This window comes from Plectropomus leopardus, chromosome 9, assembly GCF_026936395.1.
Source record: "Plectropomus leopardus strain MGB_pleo_1.0 chromosome 9, ASM2693639v1, whole genome shotgun sequence".
Taxonomy (NCBI): Eukaryota; Metazoa; Chordata; class Actinopteri; order Perciformes; family Serranidae; genus Plectropomus; species Plectropomus leopardus.
In genome coordinates this window covers 32,151,624-32,177,940 of record NC_142184.1, presented here as the reverse complement: position 1 = coordinate 32,177,940, position 26,317 = coordinate 32,151,624, and the positions used below count along the sequence as shown (strand labels likewise).

At 40.3% G+C, this 26,317-nt stretch overlaps 1 protein-coding gene across 2 annotated transcripts in view; it reads left to right on the top strand.

Annotated features, from left to right (window-relative positions):
* prex1 (phosphatidylinositol-3,4,5-trisphosphate-dependent Rac exchange factor 1) overlaps nucleotides 1-26,317 on the top strand; it is a 113,382-nt gene that overhangs the window by 30,010 nt on the left and 57,055 nt on the right. For both annotated transcript variants that reach the window (XM_088082520.1, XM_088082521.1), the window contains exons 4-10: nucleotides 3,725-3,829; nucleotides 7,570-7,671; nucleotides 8,044-8,205; nucleotides 12,210-12,343; nucleotides 12,681-12,796; nucleotides 15,375-15,524; nucleotides 20,818-20,965. In XM_088082520.1, coding sequence (XP_087938646.1) covers nucleotides 3,725-3,829; nucleotides 7,570-7,671; nucleotides 8,044-8,205; nucleotides 12,210-12,343; nucleotides 12,681-12,796; nucleotides 15,375-15,524; nucleotides 20,818-20,965 — 917 coding nt within the window. The remainder of the gene's footprint in view (nucleotides 1-3,724; nucleotides 3,830-7,569; nucleotides 7,672-8,043; nucleotides 8,206-12,209; nucleotides 12,344-12,680; nucleotides 12,797-15,374; nucleotides 15,525-20,817; nucleotides 20,966-26,317) is intronic.

The following is a 26,317-nucleotide window of genomic DNA, read 5'->3' as shown; positions in this document are numbered from 1 at the left end:
GATTGGAAATAAGCACCAGCTACCAGCCAAATTCTGGTAAAATATTTTAGTGGCTGCTAGATTTGCTCCGCTTACCAGCCAAAAAATCAGTGGTTATCTGTTGAGTAGGTGGTTGATTTTTTTTTTAATCCACCAGCCACAGTGACAGGTGGTCGAAACATTAATTTACATCCCTGGTCACAGATATCAGCCGAAGAGATGTCTGCCTTTTCTCTAATATAATAGAACAATTATTACATGTTAATAGTCAGTCTGCTCAAGTATTGTGTTGGTGGGTTTGTCCATGTGTTTGATATTGACTGGACCAGCTTAATTCAGGTACAAGAAACCTCAACAAGTTGCTGGATACTGACACATGGAAACATCCTGTTTACTGCTGGAATGTACAGTCTGGGCACATTCACTGTAGTCGTCGCTAGCCCTTCTTGATGAAAAATCTGGGTAGGGCAAATAGGCAGCAGAAGACAGATTCTGTTTACTTTCCTAGTTTCATGAATGGAAAGCTATTGGAGAGTACATTTTTATACTGTTAAGTCTGTCCTGAGACGCTGAAGGACCATGCTGTGATTTCTCCATGTTTTAACCCAACAAATTTTGTACAATTTACAGTTCTGTCAACTGCTTTATAAAGCATGCCATTTTCTAATATATTTTACAACACAGAACAACATTGCAAAAAGCTGCAAAATTCCCATTCACATTTTTGCTACATATTACAATCACATATTTGATCTGAAGTGCATTCAGCCATCCTACATAGTTTGCTGCTGGATTACTTTGCATCATGCTCTGGACAAAATACAGCCACAAGGTAACTTTATTCTCAAAGTACTTTGCATTTCTTATTGCTTTGGGATTGCTTAGCAAACAGGGTGGTGTCAGTGAAGTACATTTTCTGTTTTATGACAAAGTGATGATTTTAGAGCTAAAGCCCCCTCAGTCTGTAAATATGACCTCACTTGTTCCAAATCTTCACCAAAAAGAATGGAAACTATTGACCTAATGTCAGTCTGTAAGACTGGATTTTGTTATACTGTAGGTGGTTTTCAGTAGATGGACAGAAACATTGAGAAACACCAGTATAGTCCTTTATCGGTATTATGGACATGCATTTAGAAAATCAGACTGTTAACAAATATCACTTTTACATGTACGCATGAACAAATAGGGTGAAGTGGTACATGTATATTTACAAGTCTTGACCCTTCTGTGCTCTCTTCCTGTAGCTGTGTATTAACTCAGTTTGACAGTATCTGGGGTTTCACGCCATATGCCGGCCCAGCTGTGCTTTGGAGTGGAGTCCCCTGCCAAACGTGGCTTTGGGTGTGTTTGGTTTACAGCCTGCCTGTGTGGCAAAAAACTGCCCACTGTTTATATTGTGCTGCTCACTTGTGATACATATTTACAAAAGATTTTCAGCTACTTCTGGTCAAGGGAAAGAAATTGAGCAGAATCACAGAGGTTTATTGAAAGAGCTGTTAGCTCTGTTAGGCTGCTTCTGTCACCACTGCAGGGTCACCATGTTAAACAGACTCTTGGCAGTGGCACATTGTGTGTAGTAAAGTTTGTGTGTGTGTGTTTGGTAGTAAAACAACACACATGATTCTTTTGCACATCTGTACCCGTGTGGGGTGATGGCTTGGTAACCATTTGTATTTGTCAAAGGATTCTTTTTTTTCCTTCATTAAATGTACTTCTGTAACACACACCAGTGCAGAGCGTACTCTGGGCACAGATGGAACAGCAGAACATCAGCCACAGTGAAAGTGAAACTTAATCGTTCATTCTTCTTTCCATTCTGCATTCTGGTCTAAAAGTTTACTATTACTCGCTTGCAGCAGTAGCTGCTCCACTTGTCCATCGATTTGATTCGGTCAGCTCTGATTGGATTACACAGAAGTAATAACCGAAGGTTTGCTCTCCTCTCCTTCCAGGCGTCATCTAAAAACCTCATGAAGTATTTCACCTGTGCTGCATTCACGGACCTGCAAAAAAACCTCCAAATTTAGAGAGGGGACACAGAGTGATATGCTGGGACACACACAGATAATAAGGGAAAGTTTGCCCCATCCCTCCCCCCTGGTGTCATCTACCACCACATATAGATACTTATTCATGAACTAATTGCGTCTGGAACTCATAAAATTATTCACATATGCTTTCAAACTCTTAACGCTGATTGGTTTAAATGACCCAATAATGATTTTTCCTTTGCGGTTCTACAGCGAAACAAGCTTAAAATGCAGAAGCCTCTGGGCAGCAACAGTTAAGGTTGAAAGTGGTGACCGAGCACCTGCCGTTTTGGATTTCACTTACTAGGCTGTTTCAGATGACAGTTTCAGTTTCTGGACGTCAATCTAAGGCCCCACCATGCGCATGGTTTCACATCCTAATTACTGTAGCATATTTAAGAATATACAATAGCCCTCAATATGCTTCAGGGTGTAAACTCAACTGCAGCTGTGAAACTGTGTATACATTGTTGGTGACAGTGTGCTGCGTGAATAATGCATTTGAAGCGACTATTCACTTGCTCAGGTGTTGCATTACATATTGTAAAGAACACTAAATGGCAGCTCGACAAAAGCGTCTGTATTAGTGCTGGGTTTGTTTGTCTTGGTACACAGTTGGATGCTATCACCCAGGAAAAGGGAAGTGTTGCCTGTTGGCATGCTATTTTTTTTCTCCGCTATGATGTAGAATACTTTGAAAAAGAGAAGTGTGACAAATGATGATGATGAATACTAGTGCATAACGATGCAAAGAGCTTTATGAGAGTCTGTATTCTTTCAGTAGTTTTGTCAAATCAATGATACACAACACCATGACAGTATATAGCATATGCTGTCATGGTGTTGTCATAGCCAATGCTGATTTTGCTGCCACGAACCCTCTCTGCACAACCTCAATTTTGGTAGGTCCAAAAACCATTTAGGTCAACATAGGTGTATTTTTACAAACAGTGTACTATATTTAGTATCTTATCCCTTTGAAACCTCAAGCATCTTCACTTTTTTTGTGCTGTTTTCAGACACCTTCCACAAATATTTAAACCTTTGAACCCTGAGCAAAGTGGTGCATTTTTTTTCCAAAAATGTAGGAAAAAGGCTATTATCAACTTCATTAGAAATGTCCCACAAATCGCAAGAAATTATTAGATTTAGAAAATTGTTTTTTAAAAAGCAAGGGAAAATGTCTAGGAAAAACGGAAAAAAACAGGGAAAAGCTATATAATCATAAAAATGTATATTTATTATATATTATATTACATATATTTATATATATCATATTTTAAGCACTTTTTCCAGGTAATTTCCTTCTTTTTTCCTTCTTTTTTTCCTTTCTTTTATTGTCTTTTTGAAAAATTCAAGTACATTTCTTGTACTTCTTATTAATATCTTGCAGATTTTTCAGTAATTTCATGTTTCTTTGCTCATTGTCTTCTTCCCATATTTTTGTAAGAAATCAAGCCAGTTTGCTCAGGTTTCAAAGGGCTAGTAATGATAAGCGATGGCAGCTGTAGAAGTGTAGTTATTCACCACTTTCCTTGTGATAGTACAACTGAATCTCATTTAATAACTGGAGCCTTCTCCCCAGCTCTGCACTGTGAATCTCTCTCCTGTCTCAGTGGATTCCTCAAGGCTGCCAACAAAAGCCAGTAAAATATGGTATTATCAAGTCCCTGGTCTGCAATCCTCACCTGTGTTTTTCTCCTTTTTTGCAGAGGGAGAGTTTCTCAGTGTACGGCGAGTACTGCAGCAACCATGAGAAGGCTTTACGACTTCTCATGGAGCTAAACAAAATCCCCAACATCAGGACCTTCCTGCTGGTAAGCCGCCACATCTCCTCTCCTCCACTCTGCTGATCTTGCTGTTTCTTCACACTGCTTCTACACTCCTCATGTCTTCATATTTGTCTTCTGCATTTTTATGGGCTGCCTTCCTCTTCCCGCTACGACTCTGACTCTTAATTCTGTATTGAAAATCTCCACGTGTTATGTATCCTTGTTGGTCTACCTCTGACCCACATTTTTCCCCCTGCAATTCTCATCTATCCATCCTCCTCCTCATTTTCCTTCCACCACATCACCTCCATTTCCATGTTAACTCTTGAATAAAGGGCAGAAACCAAAACAAGGTCAGTGGGTTCTTCCTGCCGGGACAGGATGCAACCACCAGGGTCACCTTTGTGTCGCTCTTGTAGTGTTTCCGCTGCCAGCTGTTTCTGTGTTTTGACACCCAAACCTTTGAGGCCCCGGACAATGAACTCAGAATGTCGACGGGGCCTTTGAGCGGAGGCCCGAACCAATGAAATCATGTGCAGATTCCGGGCCAGCCAGCTGTGGAGTGTTGGCAGCCTGTTTGGGATTGGCCGAGAGATCTGAGGCCCCCGGTTTGTCGCTGCCTTATGGTTTGCTTCCATGGCATTATTCTGACCCACAGGACTGGAAACAGTGGGATCAGAGTGTTGCTGTGTGCTTTGGCTTTTTTGCCTCTCTTGGCACAGTCATGCGGTGGTTAATTGGTTAGGTCTTGTGCGACACTGATGATTCCAAAATAAAATCAGGATACAACATCTGGTTATGCATTAAAACAGTTGTCAGGCCTGCTCGGGATAATCTCAAATATTGGACTGGCTCTTTTGAGTAGCAACCGTGAGCAAAATAGAAACAAAATTGATTCTATATAATTAAGGAAAAAACACACATTTATATCAAAGAAGAAAGAAAACTTGATTTTCTGTGTAGAAAAGCAAAGGATACAGAATGAAAGATTTATCTCTTTAAGTGGAGACCATTGCAAATCATTGTTATAGCAGTTAATGGCAGCATAACATTTGTTGCCATTGACTTCTTTTCAGATATGCTTAATTCTAGTAGATTTTTTTTTCTCTGGATTGAACTATTTTTATGCTAATTGAATCACACAATGAAGAGAGCTTCTGAAATTGTATGTAGAAATTAAGTGCTAATTGCGTTGGAAGAGAAGAGGGAAGTGAAAGGAGGTCAGAGTGAAGAGCAAAGGGAATTCTGGCTTTAGGCTGGCAGATTACAAATAAGCAGAAGATGAGAGGAAAGAAGAAAAAGGAAGTCAGGGAAGATTTAGATGGAAATGGGAGGGGTGGGGGTGTGGGAGAGAAAGACAGTAGGAATCTGTGGAATCCCAAAATTCTGCAGCCGTGATCAGTTGCATTTTTGCCCCTCATTTTTCCATCCAAAATCCCTCCCCACACCGCCATCCTCTCCTCTCCTCCTCTGCACTGAGTGGAGAGGAATTGCCATACGATTATAATGCTCTAAACTGATCTTCTGCCTCCTTTCCCACTGGAGAACACTCAAGTGGTTTATCTGCACGGCTGCTTTTGATCTTTCATCCCATCCCATGAGCTCATAGCACACTGACAGGCTGCGTTCCTACAAAATAGAAGGCGTAGAGAAACCATGACGGGAACTGTAACCCCCCACATCAGAGGAAAACCCCCTCCTTTCAACTGGTTCTGGGGGGCAGTTTTTAAAGCCCAAATCTTTTTGGGGAGGAGAACAAATTCGCAATGTTTCTCAGTGATCTTTCTGCCGGAAAGCACGGCTGTTTTGGAGGGTTTTTTCAGTGGCATAGTCAAAGGAATGTCTTATAGTTACAGTCCAAGAGTTGTGTGTCTAAACAATTCATCTTAGAAATGAAGTCTTTTTGTTTCATTGTCCTGATGTTTTTTTTTTCTAAGAGTAGCAAAAAGAGAAAGATCTTTTCATGCACATAAAATAAGTGCTACCAAAAAAACTCCTTTCATAAACACGGTGAAAAGGCATTGAGCAACAAAAGATGAAATAACCCCAAAATAAGCTAGAAATTAGTAAAAAAAAAAAAAAGTACTAGAAAAACATATGAAGATTAGTTAAAAAGCTTTCTAGTCATTTTGTTGATATATTTTAGAAAGGGCGCCCGCAACTTGTCTTTACAAATAAGTCATAGACTGTTTAATCCCTTCCTTTGACATAAGTCTAATGCAAACAATAATGCATGTGATATGATCCAAATGTCTCTAAATGCAACTAATGTACATTATTATTCTTTTGTAATTTGGCAAGCTCTGTGCTGTCTGGTTCTTTGTTTGTTAATGTAAAATTAATAAAATATTATCGAAAAAAGAAGAAAATTAGTTAAAAACAAACAAACAAAGAAACAATAATAAAACAAAAATTATAATTTTGTAAACTAATTTTTCAATATGTGATTATTATAATAACATAGTTTTTCCCTGGCTTTTTAAACTTTTTCCCAAGATTTTTTCTCCCCTACCTTATACCTTATCCTACCTTAAAATATACCTTTCATTACCTATTTTATAAATATGGCAGAAACAATAAATCCTTTCTGGTAACTATGGCTGTCATGGTTTGAGGTTGTGCAAAGATGTCCCAGAGATCAAGTAAAAATTAGTAAATAATTAGTAGTTGTTCCCTGTACTGTAATATAATAGTAGAAAAATTAAAAGAATAAATAAATTACTCACTATATGTATTCTTTTTCAAGACTCTCAGTACACAAACACCTTTTCAGTGGCATCAGAGCATTTGCTCCATAATTGCACATGCATTTTTTAGTAGAAAGAGCATGTCTCAAACTACATACAGGTTTATTAACTTGTTTGCAGGAGACATATAGAAAAAGTACCACACCTAAGTCTCTGTGCCCAGACAAAGTGAGGCGGAGTATTCTCCTGCACCTGGACCTGTTAAAGCAACAGACTGTGACTGAATGGAAATGACAACAATAGTCAATTAAAGTCTATTTATTGCTGACAAAAACACAAGAGGCATGAGACAGCAACGCAAACAGCTGCAAACAGTCTTAGAACAAAACAGGTGCTGTGTTAGATAACAAGCATTAAAAAAAAGTTTTATAATGTAGAAATGAAAGTTAAATGACTTCTTCCACTCTGTAAATTAACTAAGACACTCTTTTCGAAGACCTAATGAATAAATATTTGATAATTCCTTACTGATGAGTTTTTAATTTCTTCCACTGGTAAACTTAAAACAGTTTTTGCTAAGGGGAAGTAAATGGAAAGGTTAACACCTTGTCCAGCTGGACTTTTTTGACATAAGAATGTTTGACCATCTCGGTTTCATGTCTCATGTTTTAGATACAAATGTTTGGTGTGTGTTGATGTGTTAAAGCATGTTCAAACTAGGAATGGGGCAATATATCAATTATACTCGGTATATTGCAGCTTGTTATTAAGTGGTATGTATAAAATGAATTGTCAAAATATTTTTTTTAAACCAACGGCACAAATGCGTTGCATCACACACACACACACACTCTCATCCACCCATCTGCACCACTCTCTCCTGGGTGAAAGGTGAAGTGTACATATATATATAAAATATGTTGATTTTTATTGCCACATCACCCGGCCCTATCAAATTCTTCCCGTGAACCTCTGGCATTTCAGACAGACTCTTTTTCTGTCCCTCTGATGATACACATGATCTGTCCATTTTTAAATATTTAATGTGTCTTGGTGAATGCTGGTGTGTAATATTGTTTGTTTGTGTTTCTTCTTCAGCACTGTATGCTCCTCGGAGGGAAGAAAAGCACAGATATTCCCCTGGAGGGCTACCTTCTCACCCCCATTCAGAGGATCTGCAAGTACCCTCTGCTGCTGAAGGTACTGTGCAACTGCTGCTCTGATGTCACAGCACTGTCGTCAAGTAATAGCACCAAATAATGCAAAAACTCTCATGAAAGCTAAATCAGAAACCTCATCACATGGACACAATACAGATTGTAATGTATCTGTGTTGATCAATATCAGTGACTCATTTTATATTGTTAGAAAAAACTTTTTTCAAGGCAATCTTCCCCATGTACTTGTATTTCCAACTGTGGGGGTGGTAGGTTTGGGAAGATTTTCTTACTAAAGGTCACAGAATACTTTTTGCCCCTCTAAGATTGAAGTGTTTTTTTTAATGTACCTACTTCTTGAAATTCTACAGTTTCAGTTTTAAAATTCAGCACAACTCCTTTTCTCCCAATTTAGGAGCTGCTGAAGCGGACCCCCAAGAAGCACACTGACTATCCAGCAGTGGAGGAGGCTCTGCAGGCCATGAAGGCTGTCTGCTCCAACATCAATGAGACCAAGAGGCAGATGGAGAAACTGGAGGCCCTTGAACAGCTGCAGTCTCACATTGAGGGCTGGGAGGTGAGGGAGGGACTAAGAATGGGTCAGACAGTAGTCATGGAGAGAGTCATATGTCGCAAGGAGGCGAAAGAGAGGTCATTTAAAGAGGAGAATAGCTATTCCTTGCTTGGGAGGTGGAACCTTGAGAGCTGAAAGATGGTGATAAATTGGCTATGGTGACATTCAGTGGGCAAAACTGAAGAAAAAAAAGAGATTTTTTAGAGTATCCTGAATGCAATTATGATTCAGACAAGGTTTCTGCAGAAGGAAGAAATAATAGTCCTCTAACATAACCATGACAAAAACAGACTTATTTTAGAAATACCTCAACCACCACGGTCCCTGTCTATCTTAAGAGTTAAGCCCTTATGCAGCCAAAACATCGCTCTGAGCACAGGGGCCATGGACGGGGCTTGGGAGCTGAACGAAGGGTCCAGTGCATTTTTCACGCCTCCCTCACCCACCACAACAGAGGCCTTGTCTTAGCAGGCACCAATGGGACAATCCACCCACACAGGGTGCCAAGGGGGATGCCAACAGGCATACTGCCCAATCAGAAGAGACCTAGGAAGCAGAAGTCCAGTCTCACATGCCCTGGGAGGGTTATATGAGGGGACCTTTTTCTGAGGGATGGGGAGGAAGAAAACTGAAGGATGGAACCAGAGAGAGGGCCCCACTGGTACATCCCACTATTTGCTTGCCAAAACAGGATCCTCTTTTCCCTTTCCCTCAGAGAAATGTCACCTTTGACCCTGACAATTGACCACCACAACTACGGAAAAACAAGAAATGGTTATTTAGCTGGCGTATATTGCCATTTCAAGACCGTACAGACTATTTTCTGGTCCCTCTTGTGATTGGTAATCAATTATGTGTGTTTTTTTTTCATACCATGGTTTGTGCTTTAGCTACCCTGATGCCCCCAAACTACAAAGTTATACATTTCAAGAAACGAAGACATGCAAGGGAAACCTTGGAAAACCCTCAAGGAGCTTGACAAGTGGGGTTCCCCACAAAAGCCATCAGTGCATACAGTCTCTTAACATTGATTAATTGTTTAGTTGGAAATAAGAATTGAAAATTGGAAATAATTATTAGATGCAATCCTGACAGCAAGCAGTATCGCTGTGAGTCACTTTCAGATTGGTGATGGGGTTAATGTTCGACTAATTGCCTACATTTCTTGAACATGAATGACTATTGAACTCAGATTAACCACTTAACAGATTACAGCCATTATGCCACCACCAAAATCCAAAATGGATGCATATCTGATTCATTTGGTTGAAAACCTTCTAATGTTATTTTTTTGCGGTCCAAGACAGGCACTTGCACTGTGCTTTTCCTCCGAACAATTTAGAAGAAGCTCAGAAAGGCCTTCAACCTTACAGCATTAGTCTCGCTCTTCTTTCCTCTCTGCAGCCACTCTCCAGGATAATCACCTCCAGCTCTAATGGAAGAGGCCGCCAGTAGTGCCAAATCAGGCCCAGATGCATTACCACTGTGCTCAGATACACTGTGCGCGCGCATGCATACGGCGCCATCGTGTATGCGCGCACAGACTCGCACGCTTTTACATACATTATAAATGCAGGAAAGCATGTAAACACACATTACAAAGGCTCAAACACGTAGGTGCAAGCATGCCATCCAAATTCTCATACGCTCTCACACACTCATGCCAACCCCCAACTCAGCTTAGTGCAGTTTAACATGAATCGATTGTCTGAAACACGATCCCCTCCCCAGACACTGTCGGTATGCACCTTAAGAAAATTCTCCTAGAATCATTTTTCTCTATATGAACTCGGAGCGATGAACATCCATCATAAACATATGCTCATGAGAATCAATTATGGACGCTTGATAGAGGGTGTCACAGGGGGTTTCCACAGGTATCTGGTGGACCAATGTCAGACACATCAAAGACAACAAGTCCAAATCTGATCTGTGGGGATGGGGTGAGGGGTGGTGGATACTGTGCAAGCCAAAGGGGGGCATTGTGGGTAATCCTAAGTCTGCACATGGGTGTATTTAGTTCCAGTTGATCTGAAATTGAATGATCCGTTTAACAATGAGTAATGAGATGTCTTTTAACTCTTTAATTTTTATATTAACAGCCCTGTTTCGACAGCTTTGGTGGGCAGAATGTCATGGACTTACCCACGTTAAATTAAAACCTTTGATACTTCCTTGGTTGTTTGAATTCTGATAGTAGGAAATAGTTTCATCCGTCATTCACAAATTGGGAAGGAACATGTGAGTGCATGGTTACTCATGTATGTGTCTGCATCTGTGAAAGCGGTTTCTGTTCCCTTGTTGTAAATGTGAAACACTGGAAAAAACGATTTTCTGAAACTAATGATGCCTAAATAATGTGAAAAGGTTAATGAGACATCATGCTGTGGTTTCGGTTCAAATTGAGAGAGAGGAAGCATTCAGACACCTCTTGATCTTTGATGATTATTCTAACACAGATGTTTCAAAATGCAACATTTAATTTTTCACAAACAAACATTGTGCTTGTCTCAGCTCTCGCAGTCCATTGTGTGGACTCTAGAAGAGTCCGCGGCTTGTGTCGGGCTGCTTCATACAGAGAAAAGGTTATTTCTGTCTTAACAGGTCAGGGCGTATTTGATAGATGAGGAGAAATGGCCTTTAAAAAAGGCTCAATCACATCCTGTGAAGGTGGTGGGCTGCAGAGGACTACAATACATCTTCCTGAATAAGTACAGGGGGAGTTGACTGGGCTTTTATGACACAATTTTTAGATTGACAGAGGGACAAAGCATTTGATCAGGTTTCTCTGTGGGGTTCAGACCAAGGCTTAAGCACTTCCACCTACAGTCTGTACCATGTCATGAGTCATGTGTTTCCTTCCTCTATGCATGTACAGCTGTGTTTTTATGTGTATGGTACAGGGATGCATTTGTAGCTTGTGTGTGTTTACATCCTGAGAAGAGAATAAAAAGGCTTTGTTTGGTCCAGGGCCCCACAGGATACTATAATAGGCCAAGGTAACAGTGTTGCCGGGCTACCACTTAAGCTTCCCATTAAGTTACCCATTATTAATTTCCAAAAAGCTCAAATTAAACCCTTTAAAACTTGAACAAATTGACTTGATTTCTTTCAGAAACACGGGAAGAAGGTGATAAGCAACTAAACAAGAAAAGGCAAAAAAAACTGTAAAGTGAAATGAAATTACGAAGGAATTACATGACAATGACCTGAAAATAAGCAAAAACATCAACAAGAATACAGCAATTATTACAAGACAATAACCTAAAAATAAGTTAAAAATGGTAAAAAATGTTTTTAAAAAATCCCCCCAATTTTTTTGTCACCTTGTAGTTTTTAGCATTTTGTGGGACATTTCTTGCCAAGTTGTTTTTTCTGTTTTTTCCCAATATTTTCTAAAGACATCAAACTAATTTTCTCCAGTTTCGAAGGTTTAAATGCTCGTGAAAGTACAAGAAAACTGATGTGGATCCAAGTGTTAAAGGGTTAAGGGTTAAGACACTTCTGCAATAACTCTTCAGTTGCTATGTGTTGACACTTGTTAGTGCTATGTGCCACAAGTGCAGCGAATGACTAGCAAGATGCTTACTGTCCTGGCAGTGAACCATCATGTGCAGTTAATAATTTCTTGCATTGGGCTTAAATTGAAGCTGGGTGGGGGACTGCTTTGTTTACTCTTTCCTATCATTGACCATGGAATGAAAATAAGTTGTCAAAGTTGAATTTCATATTGTTCGTTGAGGTTGTGAACTCCTTGAGTTTCGATACAAGCAACAATGTTTTCTTTGTAACTTCCAAATTTAGACTGAGGGTGCTGTCACAGTTTCCATGCTCTGCTGAGAAAAAAAATAAACTTAAGCACATGACCATGAAGACTCTGGAAATGACAAATAACCCTGTGAATAATGGATAAAACATCATGGATAAAGCATCTTAAGTTGTGTCATGCTTTGTGTTGCTACAGTAGCCAATCTCCCTTTTTAATCTTTGTCTGTTCATTTTTTCAGGGAACCAACCTTACAGATATCTGCACAGAGTTGCTGCTTCATGGAAATCTCCTTAAAATCTCAGCTGGCAACATCCAGGAACGTGTCTTCTTCCTGTTCGACAACCTTTTGGTTTACTGTAAGAGGAAGTCCAGGTGAGAAAGACTATCTCCCTCCTCAGTAACTACACAGCAGCTGCCACAACAGCATGCCAGAGAAGGAACAAGAAAGCTTTCAAAAATAATTTTATTGACTGCCTGCTGGAGAGAAGCCAGACATGGAAAATTGGAGCAAATGTGCACATTCCTGTTTGTGAAGACAGGCATTTAGCATGCAAGCAAAACAAAAACAAGTACATGCGTCTGCTGCTTTCTGTGTCTGTATGACTACACATGCCTGTTAACAGACGCAAGGTCTTTTCTCGCTGTGGCACTGGCATCAACGGATGTTTTTCCTTGCAGAGTTTAACCACAGTGTTGTCCCATTTTTCAGGGTCTCTGGAAAGAAGTCCACCAAGAGGACCAAGTCTATCAACGGGCCCCTCTATGTGTTCAGAGGCCGAATCAACACAGAGGTGATGGAGGTGGAAAATGTAGAAGATGGAACAGGTTTGTGTTTGCCCGGACCGTCTATATGTTCATTCATGCACCTCTCCTGAGGCATTTGTGTAATTCCCCATGAGTCTCTGGTGATTTATGATGTAACTGTTACATTTAAGCTCTTGATTTGTTCTTTTTGATATTCCAGTTAAGAGGAATTGCAGTTATAATTACTACTTTCAAAGTGCCCACAGTGCTCATTTCTAAATTTTACATTTTAGGTCATGAAACTGTGCCATTTAGAAACTGGTGTTTGGATTTGAATCAGGTACTTGTTGACAGTTTGGGTGGAGTATCAAACTTGCACCCAGTTTCAAACAGGATGTAGCTCGCAACCTCATGTACCACCTTCTGGTATTCAGTATTGGGCTCAGGTGTTGATACATATCTGAAGTGCATAAGCAAACCCTGAGCTGGGCGCTAAACATGGTGTGTGTGTGTGTCAAGCCAAGAAACTGTGCCAAAGATAAACGTCTCATCTGCGGGCTTGTTGTGATACAGTCGTCCCCCAGCTTATTTTGCTTTTGTGGTTTGTTGCGAGGCACTGCGCCTGGCTTGGTAGAAACACTTCGTCTTCCTCTCTCTCACGTTTCCTCTTTTTTTTTCTCTTCTGTGCTGCCAGAATATTTTGCAAGCTCACATGACCCTTTTTTTCTGCATGTTGGCTGCTGGCTGTCACATTTAGGCTGCTGAAGGGGAAACCACAAAGAAAAACACTCCTCATTCGTAGAACCGAGGGGTCCCATATTGAAAATGCAAACATGTGTGAACTCCAAGAACACAGATTATCTGATTACTAAGTGTTAAAATGTGAAGTATAAGGAGTTATCTGCTGAAAGCTTGAATGAAAGTGTCCATTTACTATTTTAAATGATAATACTAGATAACCCAAATTTCATAAACTACACATAATACGCTACCTCATTCAAATGAGGAAGCTGAATCAAACAGCAAAGTTTTTGATTAATTTATTGTGAACTGCATAGCAGTTGCAAGCTGCAAGCTGTTGCAATATCCTCACTTTCACTGACTCACACACCTCTCCGTCTTGATGAATGCGTCCTTTACAGATCTCAGCACGTACTTACATAAAATTTTACAAGAATCCATCTTTTCCATCCCAGCTACTAAAAAGGGACTCGACACAGTAGTACGTGTCCCAGTCTAGTTCCCTGCTTACCCAGACCAGCAGTAGCTGCTCCCTGTGGGGCCTGAAGTATCAGATCTATTTATATGACCTTTGAGTGTGAGACTAATGCACCCCATTACCAGTGACCATTTATTATTCAGGAGCTGCTCACCTGCAGCTAAATGGATGATAAAATTAGAAAGGGGTACGAGGAGAGATTCTGTCGAGTCAGTAGAAAGACAGTCTTTTACTGCTCTCGCGGTGCATCATGTTTATCTTTTTAATTGGCGTGTGAATCATTGCTCGAGTAGTAAATCCTGTGTAGAGATAAATTAATGTGAACTTTAACATCTTTACAAGAGGAAGTGATTATAGTCATTATTGCTTTTTTACTTACATATACAGTGTGCATTTCTGTGGTTTGGAAAAACAGAACATGAGAACAACAGAGCGCTGCATTGATGATGTTTTTGTAGGCAGACCCGGAAGTTAGTGTCACCCTTGTCCCTGCCCTAAAAGGCTTAAGGGATTTCTCCATTGGATTTTGGATTATTTCAGAAAATAAGCTCTGTTGCAAAAAAGTTTGATACTTACACATTTTGTTCAGCAAGATTTTTTTTTTTAAAATGCAATCAGCAAAAATGAAAAGCTAACAGGCTAAACAAACCACACTACGGTCGCATGACTTGTAGTATCATTAGCTATTTGTTAGCAGCTGCCTTTTTAAAGACACATAGCTTCAAAATTCACAGGTGTGGTATTTACCAACATATTTAATGTCATAGAACAAAACAGGAAAATCTCTTAAGCTTATGGTAAAGGTTAGTTGGCATAAATGGTTTATAATATTATCATAGCTATGTTTTCAGTAGTATGTAATCAGATGAAACTAAGAATTGTTTGTTGTCGTTACCTTGGAATGAGCCGTTTTTATCTACATACAGAGTGGGTCCTTTTCCATTGAATCCACCATGTTGTTTCTACAGTAGCCCAGAATGGCTCTTGGTACGGCCATTCATGTTTTCACGTTGGCCACCGTAATTCTCCTAGGCACTTGGCACGTGTTGGCACATGGAAAAGTTTCAGATGCCACTAAATCCTACACACTAGACCTTTAAATGCAGACCTTATTTCATCTTACCCCAAACCTCTTAAAAAGAAAACAAAAAATTGACTTCAAGACGCATTCAGCTCATTCCAGTTTCTAGGAGTCACCACTCAGTAGGAAAAAGAAAAACTAGCTCGAACTAAAGCTGTGAACATGAGAGATCATTTCCATAATAAATTTTGGGATGATTTAAGTATAACCCTAAAGGCCATTCCAATAAAGGCTGACTATTTGAAAAAATAATAGCTCTCCCTACTGTATAATTAAGTCTTAATATTATTCATGATGACCCCTCTCGCTTGTGAAAAATGAATTACTTTGACGTGATTACTTTTTTTTTTGCCTTGCAGCGGACTATCATAGCAACAATTACACGGTGACTAACGGCTGGAAGATCCACAACACTGCTAAAAACAAGTGGTTTGTGTGCATGGCCAAAAATGCAGAAGACAAGCAGAAGTGGCTGGACGCCATCTTGAGGGAACGGGAGCAGAGAGAGAGTGAGTAACACTTTTTTAAAAGGCCATTTATGGCACTTCTGGTTTATGGGCCTGACAGAGCAAAACCAGAAAATACCCTTTTTTTATTTCCCCTCATGGAAAATTCAGTTGTATTTGTAATGTTGGTTAGAAAAACTAAGCACCACTGACCATGTTTTACAGGGGGAATAACAGGTGGGAGCATTTATTTTATTTTATACTTACAATGTTATACATGATTATTGTATGGAATTATTTTGCCAGGATATATTGCAGGATTGTCGTAGAGGAGTGCATTACTTGAAGCCATCTGTAATAAACTGAGTATAGAGAGGGTCCACCTGCTTTTCTAGCCACTCTATTTGCCCTACATGCTGGTGTCACCTTAGATTCACAAACTATGAAGGTTTCCTCAGTGGGCACACAGTAATGACTGTGGATGTGTCTATGACCTGGATGCACTGTTTGTGTCCTACGGTTATGTCCCACCTTGAGCGAGCTGCCTGCCTTTGTTTCGTAAATAGAGGCTTAGGTGACATGACGTCTGCAGTCGGCCTGTTTGACCTGTGAGCTAAGCAGAGGCTGCTACAACACTCTATTCTTCACATTAAAAAAATATCAATGCAGCAGAGGTGATCAAAGCCTTCGATGTGAAGCGACTGATGATTCAAACGTCCCATTCACAAACAATATAAATGCTAAAAACAGCTTCTCGGTCAAATGCTTGAAATAGAAAAGCATTCGGTTGTCAAAGAAAGTGAAGCTCGATGACGTCATTGACTTTAATTTATCTGGTTCTATTTGTGTTCAGGCTACATCCACACTAATCTCTAGATATCTGCATATGCAAGAGTTTGGTCTTGGAAGTATTCTGGTTTCCTTTTGTGGTCCGAGTAGTATTGTTATTAGTTATTAATATAACTAATATTATATTATTCATGTATGAACGGCAGGTTAACAGTCAGTGTGGAGAAGCAGAACGCATTGGCTGAAATGCAATCTTTAAACCCATCGGTTATCACCATTTAGGTTTTTATTTGTTTGTTTTTTTTTAAATGTGTCTACCTACTTTCAGTAACACCTCCACCTTGTTGTCAGTCCAAGCAAAGAAATCTCTGGTCTTACATGTTGTTATCTCGTAGTATTTTCTGTAACTAAGCAACCATCCTCAGAGTAGGCAATCTGCTTCCTGTTTATACCAGCACACCCATTCCCAGTGTGTGCAAATGGTCATGTGATAAGTGTTTTTAGGTGTGTTTGTATTAGGGCTGGGCAATATGGCCTAAAAGTAGCATCTCCAATTTTTGCACACCAAATTTGATTTTAATCAAATTTTTTTCCCCTCTTAAAAACAAAGTACAGGCGGCAAAGAAATCACTTGCTGCTTTTTACTGGGACTTTGTAGGCTGACGTGATCTTGTGCATCTCAGAGTGAGACACATTTCTCCCACTGGGCTGCATGCCTCTGTTTTTCAAGATTTTCAAGCTGCTTCCTTTAACAGCCTTCGAACAAACTTGCAGCGGACTGTGGTTCGAGGTCTGAAACCACAAAACTGAACCACTTCTAAATGACTGATGAGACTGTGCCTTTTTTGGAAATATACTTTTCATTGTCATTTACACTTCCTGCGATGTTGTTGTGTGTGTGTGTGTATCTCTAAGAGGTAAACGCGGTGGGAGGGCTAATAACTGTGGAGGCCCAAAGAGAGCAGCGGAGGAAGTTAAAGAGAAAATCTAGATTTTCATTTTTAAAAATCATCCGAAACCACAAATTAGCATTAATTGGTAAAACTGATTTATCACCCAGCCCTTGTTTGTATGGATTTCGATTATTTCTGTTACGTCTCTGTAACCCTGTTTTTTAATGAAAAAAAATGTTAGTGTGGATGTTGCCTTTAAGAAAGAGTTGAATCCATTTCGTCAGTATGTTTTTACAGCCATATCATGGAATAATACATGTGGAATTAGCTTTAGAGTGTGCAGAAATCAAAAGTATTTACTCTCACCCAAGGTAAAACAAAACCCACTCCATTCATTGATGGTAAAAATAAGCCCTGCACAGCACCACATCCACTGATGTGAGATTAGTAATGCAAACTGATATTCTTGTTGCTCTTTCAAACTTCCCTCTTTTGCCTTAAAATGCGTCCCCACCTGTTCAGCACCGGCCATCTGTCTTTGTTATGTTGTGTGCATTAGACAGTGTGAAAGGCTTTAACCAGATTTGGGGCGGTACACAGCAGGTCACCTGATAGCATTGATGGCTAACGATCAAAACTGGATCCCTGAAGCTGTTTCAACATGATTTGTCTAAAAATGACAAAATGCTCAAAGGTTTAGCTGCACGTTAGCTGAGAACTGTCAACATAAACATTTGTGTTTTTGTGAATTAGTCTTTGTAATTTTTATAGTAAATAAGCATCTGATCCCGTGATGAAAGGGTTGCAGAGTTGGAATAAGTACGGAGGAGTGTGCTGCAGCTTGTGGTGTATGGTTTCAACCCGGCGGAAATCGACCTGAGGCTAACAGATGCCAGATCAGTCACAGTGCCCAAATTCCCCACACTCTCCCTTTCTATTATCCCCTCCTCACTATACTGCTCTCAGTGTGCTTACCTTTCTCTCAACTTCTGTCCTTCAGTCTAGACAGCTACGTGATAATGTATTACTGCAATAAATCCTGGCAACGTGTTTTTCACTTCTCCCCCTTCATGCATTATTACTTTTCCTGACACGCCTTAATGTGACCTTTTCCATGTATTGCTGTGATCCTTCCCTGTGTTGGACATGTGACTCTCCCGAACCCCTCCTAGAAGACTTTAAATCATTCATTCATTGATTCATTCATCTACAACTGCCAGCTGGAGCTGTTTTGTCTTATCACTGTTTTCATTGCAGTTGAGGGGAAATGCGTAGGTCAGATAATGCAATAGGGTTTTAGCTTGTGCCAATGAGTGCAGGAAGATGAGGAGCAGCACAAGACAAACTCTGACAGCTGGAACAGAAGCGGAGGGGCCTCTGTGCTGGACAGGCCCAGTCTGTTGTTCAATGACACTCATTGTTTAAGTCGACTCCAGCTGCTGTCAAATGTAATATAACCCCACCTCTATCGCAGACTGCCAGCCCAAAATCCCAAAGACTCTCTGGGAAAACTGGACTCTGGAGTTGACCGTGTAACTTTTAACATTGTTTGTGTCACCCCTCTCTCTTCCTTTCAATTGGCCAGACTTCCATCACAACACTTGTCACTCAACTTCAGATGCTAAAAGTTGCATAATGCAGCGTAAAAAGATATTTGTTCTCAACTGCTTTGCATATTTTGCACTGGACAGCCAAGGCAGGCAGAAAATATTAAGGACCCTGGCACAATTGTGACAAAAGCCGATAGACTGTATAAAATAATAGATATGGTCACTGTGATGTCACCTATTGGTTTGTGTAATCCTGTTTTAAAACCACAAGTTTGGCGATTGTGGCTGCCACTATCTTGGATTTTTATAGCCAGAAGTGATGATTTTTTAACAAGAGGGTGTGGTTAACCTTAATGCTGGCAGCTGTCTTGGTTAGCATGTTGCATTTCCAGCTATGGTTTACTTTGATAATGCTAATGTTAATTTTTGCTAGCCAAACAAAGACTTAAAACCATTAAAACAAAAATTTAGTTAAGGGGAAAAACTGTAAATCAGACACCATAGAGAATCTTTTACGACAGCCAAACATTGAACAAGACTTTTTTAGGCAACCAAAGTGTTACAGTTAACTTTTATAAACCGAAAACACACTGAAATAGTGACCGCTACAGCTACGCTTATACTCTTTGAATCCGGGGTGACACCATGATTACATTACCCTAACTATCATTGTTGCCATGGTAGCAACTTGGTAATGGATGGCACCCATCCATCACTCAAAGTGGCTCCACCTATAATTATACATAACTTTATGCCTTGATGACAACATTTAAACGGTTGAGTTTTAAAAAAATTCACCCCCTGTATTTGTCATGAATGTTGAAATTAGCTTTAGAGATCAAAACTGTTTTGTTTTGTTTGTACCAGGCTATCAACATGTTCATTTCTTGTTGGTGATTGACTCACTCTTGGAGTCAGCCTCAAGTGGCCGCTTAAGAAACTGCAGTTTTTGGCACTTCCGTACTGGCTTCAATTTTCAGTCCTGGATGTTGCTGCTTGCAGTGTCAAATGCTATGGGTTGTCACAGATTTCCTTTTGTCTTCTGCTCAAATTTGCAGATAAGATCACTTCAAGGGCTACAGCCAAATGGGGCCTGACTGCCAGCATGCACATATGTTCTGCGGCTGCATGAGATGAAAATTACTAGTCAGCAATTCATATTTGTTGTCCAAAAAAACATCTCAGGAAGACAAACAAAGTACCCCACCATATTCAAGCCAACCAGATAAGGAGAAGCAGCACTCAATGGGTGAAATCACTGATTTGCCAGGCTGAGCAGTTAATCAGCAAGGCTCACTGGTACAATGTTTGACAATAGCTGAAAACACTAAGTTGTAAAATTGTTTGTGTTGGGTCCCTAAGAGAAATTTAAGCAGTTTACAGGTGACAAAGATCCCAATTTAGATATTTTTCCAGGTGTCACAAAAATATTATATGTTCTTTGTCATAACCCTATAGAAGTACATGACAGGCCAGTTCAGCAGCTTGATGTGTCTCCCAGTAGAGTTAAGCAGCTTAGGGAGGCGCAGCAGAGTTGAGTTGCCCGAGTCAGAAGGTCTCGCAGTGCAGTTCAGAAGTTCATCAGACCCCAATGATGAGGTTAAACAGCTCAAACTGTGAACTCACTTGAGAAGTTTCAGTGAGGCGGCGGGCCTCACAGTGAGCCTTCACATGTTCTGCTTTACAATAGAGAAATAATAGTTCACTTAACAACACAGAAATAAGATCAATATCACACTGCCCTCCTGAACTTTACTTACTCTAAAAACAACACGTCTAGGAGAGATTAACATCTGTTTCAGAGGGTTGGTGGCAGACTCTAGCCGCCATGCTCTGCTCCTGGATTCAATCCATCTGCACAATACCAGAACACAGCCGGGCCGTCCAGCCAAAGGCCTGTTTGTCTCTTCTAACAGCACCATGACAGCCTTTGCCTTTTGGCTTTGACACATGTAGAAAGCTGTGGAAAGCAAGTAGAAATTTGTGTCCAGTAATGAGTCTGCTGTTTTTTTCTTGCCACAGTGATACGGTCCTCATTTTTACAGAAATGTTTCTTCTCATTCCATTGAGGGGACAGGTGACAAATCCTCTTGGATCTGACTTGTTTTTCCCTTTCGTTCATAGGTCTCAAACTGGGAATGGAGCGGGACGCCTATGTGATGATCGCAGAGAAGGGGGAGAAGCTCTATCACATGATGATGACCAAGAGTCGGCACCTGATTAAGGACCGACGCAGAAAGCTCAGCATTGTGCCCAAGTGCTTCATGGGAAAGTGAGTTTCTTTGCCTCCTCAGCGCTTGGCTCCCTTCAGGTTTCCAAGAATGCAACTGCAATGCTGTGCCACTCACAAGGGGAGCCTTACAAATCATTGTTACGTAAGATTGGCAGGCTTTCAAAAGAGTTGGTATCCAGTCGCCCCGGGTCCTGGCAACATGCCTAAACTCTTTTATCCCTACATCCTCTTGTCCGTAATGAGCCCCCCCTCACAGTCTCCTCTCACGGTTCATAGAAAGGGCCAAGTTGCTCCCCACACACTCATATCATCGAGCACACACTCACACACCCAGACTTTCATTAGCGAAGGACCTTTAACTGAGGCTCTGCAACAAGCCATCCCACTCTCTGTCCCCTTGATGTTTCAAAACAATGAATAGACAATGAGAGAGTTGCTTAAGTTTCCCTCAGTTGCTCTACATACACGCCAGCGATTGTGAGATCCTGAGCAGCAATTAAAATTCTCTCCAGCGCCGTTTTGGGGAAACAAAAAATAAAACTAGGCACAACTACGATGGTGGCTGATGACTGGTATTGTAAATAGGAAACAGGGAGCAACCGTTAATGTCTGCAACACTGCCAACACGACCTTAGGTAGAGAGAGGTAAATGTAGTGGATGAGAGCACTGTATTGACTACTATCACATGAGCCACTGCCAAGAAGCAAATTTAATGGGTTATTCAAAAATGTAATGGTGTTTGTGGGAGACATGTTCCATCTTTGTGGCGTCATATCAAGTCCTTGTCTGGGTGTTTTCCTCTCTGTGTCCAGTATACCTCAGTCTGGATCCTGAGATCTTCCAGGAATTTCACTCCGCCGTAATGTGTGTGTCAGCGTTCGACACTCTTTAGCCATTTTTAAACAGACATTGCACTATAAGGCCACTACTAACTACCTTATTTTCGCATTTTTACGCAGAAAAAAACAATGGCGGCATCATGCCGTTCCAATGTCTGATTTAACCTGTTAACTGGACCTCATTGTTTGTGGATATTTATGGAAGCTCTTTCTCTTCTTTGAGTTAGCAGCTAAGTGCTACTACCTGCTTTCTAGGTATCCCCTGGTAGATCACACACATCCCACTGAATGATAGATGTCATTTAAAAATCATCTCCATGCTTTAGCCTTGTTATAGACCAGGATTTATCGGCTACATAAAGACCCATTTTAGACCATTTTTGAAATGATCATTAAATATATTAAAATTCATAAAAACCTGTTAATAGTTTAAAAAAGCACTGCATAGCCCCGCATTTACATCATGCATTTTTATTTTTTTGTCATATACACAGATTCTGTTTACTCTTACATCTCAGCTAAGACTAGACGTCTACTAAACTTTACCTTTTCAACCTTGGATAATCGAAATCTAAAAGTCTAAAGACAAATAGACATATAATAGACTTCTGTTAAATGTCTTTTCAATGTTAAATCGCTTAGCGGGATAACATGCCGTCACATTTGTCCTGCACATAGTCCTGTCCTGCTGGCTGTCCACTCTACATAGACACTGTTTGCTGCCGTTACTACCTTTTGTGCTGGCTTAAAGACGAGACAGCTCTGTCTCCTCATTCTGTTAATGTGCCCTTTATACAAAACAGCGAGGCGGCATAATGACACAATATTTCCACTTTGAGCAGGCAGTGTGAAAGGGGATTTTTTGTCCGTCAGAGTTTACTGTACTAAGAACAGTGCATTGTTAATATCATCAAAGAAGTAATGTTTTATCCATCAACTTATAGGTCAGTGCCAGAACAGTGGCCGTCAAATTCTAATGTCAAACAACATGATGTTTTTTTCAGTCGTTCACTCCCTCCTCTGCCTCGTCTATGTGGTATGGACGAGGCACCATGTTTTCACTTTCAATCATCTCCCACTTTCCTCATGTTATCACTCAGCCATTTCCTGCCGATGAGTGCAACCTGCATTAGCTCTGAATTTGTCTCTCTTATGAAATTAGCACCAGGCACAGTTTGAGTGCTTATTGCATTAAACAGAGTTGCTGACTGCCGGTTTGATAGCACCCTGTTGTCTTGATAGCATCATTCCATCATCTCTCTGCTGTCTACATCGGCACATGTTCGGGGTTAACAGGCTTTACATTTTCTCCTTGCTACTTTTTTGGCTGTGCCAGTGTGTGCTTAGCATAATTTGTGTGGATTTAAAGTGATGATAGCCCAATTTTCTTGTTTCATTTGTTCCTAATTGTTTGTGCTAAGACAAGAGCTAATGCTAGGAGGAGATGGAATTAGATCTCTCTGCTAAGTTTCTGGTTTAGCTTATGTTTAACTAGCTTTTGGTTCTCAATGTATTGTCTCACCGTCTCAGGGAAGATACATCAGCAGCATCCCAATTCCATGCTACACGTTGATTCTGAGCATGTATGGTTTTCACACTTTAAATATGACAAAATTAAATACACAATAAAAATTCATATATAAATGTAATGTGCACTTAATGCACATTATTGTTCCATCATGCAATACACAAAGGACGTAGAGCTGGAATAAATTGAGGTGTGAATGAAGCAGTACTTTAAGGGTATCTAGTTCATTATGATGACATATTTCTGAGTGAAACAGGACAGGCTGGCAGCACATATAATTCCATAGAGCAGATATAGCATTGCTTTGATCATTGAAAAGTGGCCGTGTCTTCACAAACGTGAATAGTCCCCAATGGAACAACCCGACAGGATAGCAGTACCCACCAGAGAGAGAGAGATGAAGCCCATTGTTTGTTCCATGTAGTTACTGAAGTAGTCCACTGTAAAATGCCCTGCATATAATCTGGAGGAGATTTCATTTATTCTGATTCATGAGCTCAAAGTAAAGGCCAATGCCTACCTTATTTTGGGGAAATGGAAGAAAATGTGAGGCGGAGAATATCCAAAGACACACCAAATTACCATGCAGCTAGCTATTTTAATCTCAGCTTTTTGCAGCCAAAAGTTTTAGATCGATTGAGTGGATGTTGTGAAGTTATTGATGGAAACTGATTAGTACTAGCTTATGTACTGTTACGATCCCTTTAAAGCAAAGGGACGATAACTCGACAACCAAATATACGAATCAGAGTAGAAGTGGAAATTCAAGTAATTTATTTGTGACCATTCAGACAACAAATAAAGGTTCTCAAAATGTGAGAGAGGATGGGACAAGGTGGTTGTGCCAAAGAAAATAATTCAATACAACAAAACTAGGCCTAACTAAATCACGACCTCAGAAAACAAACTAGAAACAAAAACCTAACTCCCTTTTCTAAAAACTAGCTTTCATGACCAAACACAGGGGTAGCAACAACTAACTAACCTAGTGTGTCTAAAAGAGATTTCCTGAGTGCGTGCAAAAATGTAAAGGGTACCCCAACTTACCTAACATCCACAACCTCTCATCACATACCTTTCACCAAATACAAAAAACACTTCTGGTCTCAAAAACATACAGCCAGCTCAGGACATCCTCTTTTATGACGATGCCGACGGATGATTGATCAGTTTGGAGTGGAGGGAACCAATGAGCATTCTGACCCTCTTCACAGGTGGAAAACACTCAGGTCATTAGCACCTGGAAAAAACACAAGGGAGGAGGGAGAAAACAGGGAAGATCTCTCGCCTTTATTTAGCGGGTTTATCCAATTTTTAAAAAAACTGCGTGCACTTGCTTATCATGGTGTGAAAAGAGTATAAAAGGGATTAAAACAAGGCATTTTTTCATTTTATCCTGACTTAGAAACTATACATAAATGCATAAAACTCCTATTATAAATGGCAAATGGTAGTGGTGTGGTTTCAGAAAGATCTTGGGATACAAAACAAAACAATTATGGGAAAACATTTTTTCTCTCTCTGAAGTTTAAGTGGCAGTGACATTCTAAAGTTACAGTTTGATTGATGTACAAGGTCACCCATACTGTGCAATTTACTTTTAGTGTAAAACAGTGAAGTGATCAGTATGTGGTATATACTGCACACAGTCAAAATTAAGTATGGAATTGGGACACAGCAGTTGTCTGTCAAAGACTTGGAGCTCACTTGAAAAACTGACACTGAACTTCATCTACAGATGCACAGATTCTAGTTATAGAAATACGCAGAAGATCAACCAAACATCAGCAGATATTTCCAGAAATCCATTATCCTCATCGTCTGCTTCCCTGTGTGTGATTGAGGGCTCTGTCTTTCTTTCTCACTCAAACACACACAGACACATACACACACTTTTTCTGCTCATGTTATTAATTTCCATAACAGCTCCGTGTCCAAAATTAACCTGTTACATAACACACACACACACACACACACACACACACACACACACACACACACACACACACACACACACACACACACACACACACACACACACACACATACATCATCCCCTAACATTTATTCCCCTGTCAATGTCAATTACAGCCATATGCTTTGACATCAACATACAGAAAGATAATAAACAGCAACCCACACCAACAATGCAGGCATGAAAACACATTTTTTCCCCCCAATTTTGATAAAATATTCTGCAGCAGATGGCCCAAGGTGTCTGCAGTTCTGCATGATCATACACACATAGCAATCACAGGCTTGTGGGTCAACTTTCTATACGCACAGACACCTGCACAACTAGTATTCTTGACATTTACACATGCTAAGCAATTGCACATTGGTTGCATGACTGCCTGAAAGCAAATCCACACACAAGCACAGATTTCTCACAGACATGCTTCAAAATTGTTCCCATGCTGGAATGTTCAGTCTTAGAATTCAACACACACACACACACACACACACACACACACACACTTGCTCTCTCCAATTCACTTTTCATCATTATCTGGGGAAGCGATTTCACTCAGCAGCATGAAAGCCGAAGAAGGGGAGAATGTAATTTTCTCCTTCAAACATTTGTTCAGCGCACACTGGGTGTGAAAAGAAGGGAGCAGAGCTGAAGTGCTTAAAATTTGGATGGCTAATGCATGTACAGTATCAAAGCCTGGGGGATAGTTGTAGCACAAGAGAAAAGGAGAAATTTAAAAGAAAGTTTTCTTGAAATGTGCACTGCAGATGCACTGTCTGTGCCAGCCTGTGGTCAAAGTCGTTCATTAAAGCTGTACCGATTTCAAATGTCACACTGACAGACTAAATTGCTCAAAGAGCCTTGCACAGTGACAAGATTTTACATTGCACAAGGCTCTCAGTAGTGAACATCCAGGCCAGCTCCGCTTCAGAATGGATGTATTTCACTGGTTGAGTCACATGGGCCTGCTGAAAGCAATAGGCTCTGCTTGCAAGGCATACATACACTGTATGTGCATTAACTGCATCACATGTGTGAGTTGGAAATAGTC